This window comes from Euleptes europaea, chromosome 8 (assembly GCF_029931775.1).
Source record: "Euleptes europaea isolate rEulEur1 chromosome 8, rEulEur1.hap1, whole genome shotgun sequence".
Lineage (NCBI taxonomy): Eukaryota > Metazoa > Chordata > Lepidosauria > Squamata > Sphaerodactylidae > Euleptes > Euleptes europaea.
The window spans coordinates 25734607-25743264 of record NC_079319.1 but is presented as its reverse complement, the minus strand read 5'-3'; the positions used below and the strand labels follow the sequence as shown (position 1 = coordinate 25743264).

The following is an 8658-nucleotide window of genomic DNA, read 5'->3' as shown; positions in this document are numbered from 1 at the left end:
TGTAGTAACCCTGGACTTCCCTGGTGGTCTCCCATCCAAATACTGAAAGGCCGACCCTGCTTAGCTTTGGCTATCAAGGTCAGGGCCAAGGTTGTATACATGATAGGATTAATAGGTACACCTACTGGGAACTTTCAGAGCCCTTGAAACAATAACATTTCAAGCTTATAAAAAAATTAATTCAAGTGTTTCAAAACCATAAAAACCATGTGTAAACTATTAAAAAAACATAATCATGCTACTACCTTTGGTATTAGCAGATACAAAAAGGATCCAGGGAACTTAGTAGATCATACACAGTGTGTATGCTGTAGCTAAAAAGGCAAATGCAATTTTGGGCTGTAGTGTCCAGGTCATGCGAAGTGATGGTATCACTTTGCTCTAGTTAGACCACACCGAGAATACTGTGTTCAATTTTGGGCACCACAGTTTAAGAAGGGTATTGATAAACTGGAACATGTCCAGAGGAGGGCAACGATGATGTTGAGGGGTCTGGAGATCAAATCCTACGAGGAAAGGTTGAAGGAGCTGAGTATGATTAGCCTGGAGAGGAGATGACTGAGTGGTGATATGATAGCCATCTTCAAGTATTTGAAGGTCTATCATATAGAGGAATGAGCAGGGTTTTTTTTATTAACCCAGAAGGTTGGACAGAACCAGTGGGTTGACATTAATTCAAAAGAGTTTTTGGTTAAATATTAGGAAGACCTTTCTGATGGAGCGGTTCCTCAGAGGAACAGGCTTCCTCAGGAGGTGGTGGGCTCTCCTTCTCTGGCGGTTTTTAAGCAGAGGCTAGATGGCCATCTGACAGCAAGACTGATGCTATGATTCACTATGAATTTAAGCAGATAGTGAGAGGGAGAGCAGGAAGCCAATACTCAGCTTTTGTGGCTCTTTCTATATGCCCAGGGTAATGCTGATTGCCAATTTGGGGTCAGGAATTTTTTTTTCCTCCAGGCCACATTGGCCCAAGGATCCTGGAGGTGTTTTGTCTTCCTCTGGGCATAGAGCAAGAGTCACTGGGAAATGGGGGGAGGTAGCTGTGAATTTCCTGCATTGTGCAGGGGGTTGAACTAGATGACCCTAGGGGTCCCTTCCAGCTCTATCTTTCTATGTTTCTAATGGTTATTCTTCTAGACTAAGACCTGGGAGACTCTGTTTCAAATCCCCATTCTGCCATGAATCTTGCTGTGTGACCCGGGCACAGCCTCTTTTAGACTAACCAATCACACAGGGTTGTGAAAATAAAATGGGGGGTGAACAATGTATGCCTATATGCATTCCTTGGAATAAGATCAGTTCAACATGTACTAAATAAATATTTACTTGGGAAAAAATTCTACTGAGTCCAGTAGCCCCTTAAAAACCAACAAGATTTCTGGGGTATAAGCTTTGGAAAGTCAAAGCTCCCTTCACACTACTGATTTCCACAGAACCTTTCCAAATAATTTAATGCTTTTCAGGGCTGCAGATTTTATAAGGTTTGACACCTGTGGGATGCAAAATATTGTTCAAAGAACAGGAAAATTGGTTTAATGATCCTCTGTGTGTGTGGGTGAATGTGGGTTGACTCTCAGTTGCCATTCAGGTGGAATCTTTTTGAACTGTGTTGCCTGAACGGATCTAATGCACAACAGATCCTGCTTACTGTACAGGCCGGGGTTTTACAGTACGCCCACCATATGGGTGGTTAGAATGCCTTAAGGATCCTCAGGAATGGCACAATTATTAAAAGCAAGGATTACCACACAGGTCCACAGCAGGATTAAGAAATCTAAGGAGGGCAAGGTGCGAGAAAAAAGAAGACAAACAAGAAGGCAGTTTCTGGTTGTGGAATTTCTGTAGTGCTTCACTGGGTCCCTTTTGCCACCCCCCATCACACCACTGTTCTGTCAGTATCATATTTTTACTGTGCACTCTGCTAGTGAAGGATACAAAAGAGATATGAGTCATGGCATGAGATGTACGGAGAAAGGTCACAGCGCGTCTGGATAATTTACAAAGAAGAACACGTCTGGTCTGGTATATGCAAACTCGTTCATGTACTCTGTACCAATACAGAAATGAATTCTCGTGACCAAAATCATATGGCCAGCTCACATGCTTACCTAGCCCACAACCCCCAGCCCAAGGTGGAGGAGCAGATGCATGCGCCCTCTGGGGTACACACATAGCATAACATGTAATGAGGATACTCCATGCAGAGACCAGATCCATAGGAGACTTTCCTCTTGACAGGGAAGAATCAAGCAGACTCCTCCATAAAGAGCCAGCACGGTGTGGTGGTTAAGTGCTGTAGTTTGGAGCGGTGGAGTCTGATCTGGAGAACCGGGTTTGATTCCCCACTCCTCCACATGAGTGGCAGAGGCTAATCTGGTGAACTGGATTTGTTTCCCCACTCCTACACACGAAGCCAGCTGGGTGACCTTGGGCAAGTTACAGTTCCATTAAGAGCTCTCTCAGCCCCACCTACCTCACAGGGTGTCTGTTGTGGGAAGGGGAAGGGAAGGTGATTGTAAGCTGGTTTAAGTCTCCCTTAAGTGGTAGAGAAAGTTGGCATATAAAAAACCAACTCTTCTTCTTTATTGCATACTATAGTAGAGAAGGGTCACACGCCTGCCCCTCCAACATAAAAAGTACCCTTTGCAAGTGTGTATCAAACTTGTGTCGTTCCAGATTGTCATCACATAGGATCTACATATGAAGATAGTTTCAGAGGATAGCGGTGTTGGTCTGCACTGAAGAGCTAAATTCAAGTTCAGTACCATGGAGACCAACAAGATTTTCCAGGCATGAGTTTACAAGAGTCAAAGCTCTCTTCATCAGATACCCGATGAAGGGATATCTAATGAAGGGAGCTCTGACTTCCAAAAGTGTATACCCCCAAATTCTTTTGGTCTCTAAGGTGCTACTGGACTCGAATCTAGCTGATCTACAAATGGTAGCTCCACTGTTAAATTCATCCTCATCTTGAGTGATTGAAAGCTGAGTGCAGAAGGACTGGGAGGAACAAAGGAAATGAAAGGATTTCTGTCCTCATTGAGCCTTTTTCTATCAGATACATTCTGGTGAACCTAGGACGACTCTGGAAAGTCAGGAGCATGTGGGGCCTACTATTCTCTACTTGTTTCCCATCATCAACTGCATATATTTCTTCAGACAGGTATAATTGGACAGAATATGAGCCCTTGTTTTCTCCATCCCTAACTCTCTCACACTCTCACACACATACAAATCCACTCTGAAAAACACTCATGAATTTCTCAGGAAAGGAAGTGTACTCTCCACTAAAGAGCACTAAGGCTAGATTCTGCAGGGTGGATCCTGTGGATCCATTCTCCTAGTAGGAATGTTTTCTTCCTGTGAAAGGAACCTTCCTTCGATGCAAGATTCCTGGAAGAACATCTAGCATCAGGGGAAGGTTCCTTCTACTGGAAGAGAGCACACCCACCAGCAAAAGGGATCCATTGGATCCAACCTACTTTTACAGAGACTGGAGGGCAATATGTTGGAGCCATTGTTTCCAGTGGTGCTATATTTATTTCTGTTCCCCCCCCCCGCCCCACTATGGTCTCCAGCCAAACAAGTTTTGTTAAACCCATTTAACCATGGGCCACATCAAAGCTAGGAAAAAACCAAGTGCCTGTATCTTCTGGCAACACTAACTGTTGTGCTGTTCATGTGAAGAGAAGTGTGTTTGTGTGAACCGACAAGCACTGTGGAAAGACCATCTGAACTTCATGCACCGACAAGCCAGTGGAAAGACCATCTGAACCCATCTGAACTGACATGTTCTTCATGCTCCGAGTGAATATTGTTACTATGAGAGAGACCAGAGAGGAGAAAGCAAATCCGCAACCTGTGCCATGCAGGCTTTCATTTCCTCCCATGAATCTATGTACTGTCCATGTGTTATTCTGTCCATGTACAGTTATTCTTTCTCTGTAGAAAGCAGCTTTCCCTAAGCGGTTCTCATGATTACCATCTGAAGAGATCTGTCTGCCTGCCAGCCTCTCTAAAGAAACAAAGAGGAGTAAAACCAGGAAAGAGACACAAGAGAGTGTGACAGTAGCTCAAATTTTAAAAGGGCCCATCTAGCCCAGCATTCTGTCTCCAGCAGTGGTCAGATAAATTCTGCCGCCACCACCACCCGGAAATGTACAAGCAGGCAAAACGCAGTAGCCTTCTCTGATATTGCTTCCGTACCTGCTTTTTAAAAGCATACTGCCTCTGTATATGAGTGTTCCATTTAGCTGTCATGACTAATAGCTGCTGATAGACTTCATCACTCTGAATGTATCTATCCATTTGGATATTCCAACCAAGCCAACGGCCACCACAGTACCCTGGGGCAGAGAGCAGCTTAACTATCCACGCCTTCTATGAAAAGAGCTTCCCTTTGTCCGACCTGAAGGTAATCAGAATCACTTTCATGGGGTGACCCCACCCTTTACATTCTAGCACTGCGAAAGAAAGCCACTTGACATTTCTAGAGATGGGCAAGACCCACCATGGCTGGTTTCTGCTGTAGCAGGAAGGCATTCGCTAGGGATCCAGGTCGCTACTTGGCCTTGGGAGCCTGCTTTGCCGGAGGCAGGATTGACTCCGAATCAAGCGTCAGCTGGTCTTCTAAGGCCATTGATGCCTGGGAGGTTTCGCCTTGGATTTGCCACTCTCTAGAGATGCCCATTCCCCCCCCCCCAAATTCTAAAAACTCAAAAATAAGCCCACTCATGCAGAGTTTTGAGAATTTAGAGGGGGGAAATGGGCATCTAGAGAGCAGCAAATCCAAGGCAAAACCACAGTTCCGCCATGATCTACACCCGAGCAAAGGCTCGTCTGTTGGAAGAAGTGACCCGGGGCCGGGAAGGGCGGTGCCCGCCCCAGGCAGCGGCACTCCGCGCCTGGCAGAGCGCCCCATTCCTCCCGCGCCTCGCTGCCTGACAGCCTCGGAGCCCACCCCCACTGGCCGCCCAATAGTGATTTAATGGAGAAGTGAGCGGCGGCTGCCCCCTCCCAGGGGGCGCGACGGCCGCCCCTGCTCCATCGGCAACCGGACTTCGACGAGGCGCGGGGAGATCGTGAAGACCCGGGCGGGGGGTGGGTGGGTGGGGTGGGTGGGCTGCGTGCTGCACTGGCCTGCGAGGGGAGGGGGGCGAGGGGGGCGTGGAGGACCTTCCCCGTGGAGCCATTCCGCCCCAGGCCGGCGGAGGCGGAGGGACCCGCTGGGCCCAGAGACCCCGGCTGGGCGGAGCGCAGCCCGGCTGCTGATCCCAGCTCAGGTCCCTCCCGGCGGCAGGGGGCTGGAGGGGGGCGGCGCCCAGCAGCCGGGTCTCCCTCCGTGGGCAGGGCTGGGCTGGGCTGGGCTGGGCTGGCGAGGGCGGGGGGCTGCCGGGGGTCGCCATGACTGCTGCTGCAGCGGCGGCGCCTGCCTGGAGCTGAGGCTGGGCGGCGCGGCGGCAGCCGAGGAGCTGTCCGTTCAGCACCAGGGAGCCTCTCGGCCGGCCGGCTCCAGGGGGCTGGTCCTACCCCCCCCCACCCCGCCCGCCCGCCCGCCTCCATCGCGCCCAGGTGAGAGGACCAGCCTGCGCTCGCCGCCCGGGCATCCCTCGCCACCCCGCCCGGGCGATGCTGGCCACGATCGCGGGCAACTTCCACGCTCCTCGACGGGCTTCCGAGGGCAGCTCTTGAAGGTGAAGGGGGGAAGGGGGGGGAGCCTTGACATGGGGGGGCTCTTTTGGTCCAGTCTGGGCGTGGGGGGGAGACTGGTCGTCGGGAACAACAGGCGTGTGCGGTTCTTTGTGATGACGGAGAGGCGTCTACTTTGCACTCGGAGGGGAAGGGTTGCCAGGAGTCAGCCAGGGAGGGGGGCATTGCGAGGATCGCACCTGTCACCGGGGGGGGGGGGAGGTTTCACTGCCCACCCCTACCGTTACAATCCGGCGCTGCCCTATTTCCACTCGTGCTCAAGGAGGGGGCGGTGGCCATGGGAGGCTCTGCCTGGCGTTGCTATCACAGGGCATTGTCAAAGGAGGGGGGTGGATAAGAAACGGTAAGAAAGGGCAAGTTATTAATTTGTGATTCAGCGTGAATTAATGAGGCTGGCACCTCCGGCTCATAACGAAAGCTCCATCTCCAAGGGAGGAGATGGTGCGTGACACTCTCAAGGGGTGTGGGTTGCGGTGTGCCTGTTGGAAGAGCCTTAGCGCCAGATAAGCCACACATTAAATATGTATAACGATGTATGAGAAGACAAGAGTCACTGGAAAAGGCAATCATGCTAGGAAAAGTTGAGGGCAGCAGGAAAAGAGGAAGACCCAACAAGAGATGGACTGACTCAATAAAGGAAGCCACAGCCCTCAATTTGCAAGATCTGAGCAAGGCTGTCAAAGATAGGACATTTTGGAGGACATTGATTCATAGGGTTGCCATGAGTTGGAAGTGACTTGAAGGCACTTAACACACGTATGTATGTATGTATGTATGTATGTATGTATGTATGTATGTGTGTGTGTGTGTGTGTGTGTGTGTGTGTGTATGTATGTATAGTTCTCTTAAACACTGATTAACTCAAATTTCCTTCTTTAATTATTCCATAGGTCTTCTTCCCCCATCCCACATAGCTTTGGCAGAAACTCACCATGACGGGCCTGAGTCTGAGGGATTTACCAGATGTTGATTTTGAAGACAATGAGATCAGCATCAATGTTGGGGGCTTTAAGAAAAAGATGAGGTCCAACACATTGTTGAGATTCCCAGAAACCAGACTGGGCAAGCTCCTGAGCTGCCATTCCAAGGAGTCGATCTTAGAGCTTTGCGATGATTACGATGATACCAAGAACGAGTTCTACTTTGACAGGAACCCTGAACTTTTCCCATACGTGCTGCATTTTTATAACACTGGAAAGCTTCACGTCATGGGTGAGCTCTGCGTGTTTTCCTTCAGCCAGGAGATTGAATATTGGGGAATCAACGAATTCTTCATTGACTCCTGCTGCAGTTACAGCTACCATGGGAGGAAAATGGAACCCGATCAAGAGAAATGGGAAGACCACAGTGACCAGGAAAGCACCAACTCCTCCTTTGATGAGATCTTGGCCTTCTATAACGACGCTGCTAAGTTTGACAATCAACCTTTCGGGAAAGTCAGGCGGCAGCTGTGGCTAGCTTTAGACAACCCCGGCTACTCCGTCTTGAGCCGAATATTTAGTGTCCTTTCCATCATGGTTGTTCTGGGGTCCATCGTCACCATGTGCTTGAACAGCCTCGCAGACTTTCAGATTGTTCGCCGCAATGGGAACTCTGAAGAAGACCCCCGATTTGAAATTGTGGAACATTTTGGTATCGCGTGGTTCACCTTCGAGCTGGTGGCAAGATTCGCAGTCGCACCAGACTTCTTGAAGTTTTTTAAGCATGCACTGAATCTGATTGATCTCATGTCCATCCTTCCATTTTACATCACTCTAATTGTCAACTTGGTGGTGGAAAGTAGCCCTGCTTTAGCTAATTTAGGCAGAGTAGCCCAAGTCCTGAGACTCATGAGGATATTCCGCATCTTAAAACTTGCTAGACATTCGACGGGCCTTAGATCCCTGGGAGCCACTCTCAAATATAGCTACAGGGAGGTGGGGCTTCTCTTGCTATACCTCTCAGTAGGGATCTCTATATTCTCTGTAGTGGCGTACACAATCGAAAAGGAAGAAAACAGAAGCCTAGAAACGATCCCTGCTTGCTGGTGGTGGGCTACGGTCAGCATGACCACAGTCGGCTACGGAGACGTGGTCCCCGTGACCATGGCCGGCCGGCTGACAGCTTCTGCCTGCATCCTAGCTGGCATCCTGGTCGTAGTCCTCCCAATCACACTCATCTTCAACAAATTCTCTCATTTCTATAGGCGCCAGAAGCAGCTAGAGAGTGCAATGCGGAGCTGCGATTTTGGTGACGGGATGAAAGTGGTCCCTTCTGTCAATTTAAGGGATTACTATGCCTACAAAGTGAAATCTCTGATGGCCAGTCTCACAAACATGAGCCGGAGCACACCCAGTGAACTAAGTCTAAACGATTCACTGCACTAGTCTCTGGTTCCAAAACCAGTTTGCATGATGGAAAACCGAGCTGCGTTTCATATTTTGTTGTTTCTCTCTGCTCTTGTCGATGCTGCCCTGAGGACAGGGTCCAATGACTGCCTTTTCCACCACGAGGTATTCTTTTTTGATGCAGTCTTTCAGTAGCAATTTCACATGTACATCAAGGTTTCTAAAGGTTCAATATACATCCAGACTGAAGGACAACTTAACCCGTAGCCTGCTCAAACGGTATTCATTTGGAATCAAAATATATGTTGAAACTTTAGTAAAAACCATGATGCACATGAACTACCACCAAATAAAAAAGTCAGCTGATGGCAAAAAAAGTTGTTCAAATCTACTTACTTTGGCACTTCTGAACTGCTGAAATTTAGGCTGCAATCCTAAGGGTACTATTCTGGGAATAGGGTCTATTGAATCACATTAGACTTGTGGTTCAATCTGCTTAGGATTCTCTCTTAGTTTCAGGTTAGAACCAACACAGTGCATTTTTGGCTCCAATGCATAGAAACAGCCTCTTGGTTTCACACATATAGCTGCTGACTCCATGACATTCGTGCTATTGGTGTCT

The 8658-nt window shown here is 48.8% G+C and overlaps 1 protein-coding gene across 1 annotated transcript; it reads left to right on the top strand.

Moving 5' to 3' along the window:
• Positions 1 to 6620: 6620 nt before the first annotated feature.
• KCNS2 (potassium voltage-gated channel modifier subfamily S member 2) lies at positions 6621 to 8206 on the top strand. The gene has a single exon (XM_056854421.1). It carries the CDS (start codon positions 6642 to 6644, stop codon positions 8073 to 8075), a length of 1434 nt encoding a protein of 477 aa, XP_056710399.1. The 5' UTR covers positions 6621 to 6641; the 3' UTR covers positions 8076 to 8206.
• The last annotated feature ends 452 nt before the right edge of the window (positions 8207 to 8658 follow it).

Coding starts and splice junctions, on each gene's coding strand:
- KCNS2 (XM_056854421.1), top strand. CDS start 6,642: ATGACGGGCCTGAGTCTGAGGGATTTACCAGATGTTGATTTTGAAGAC.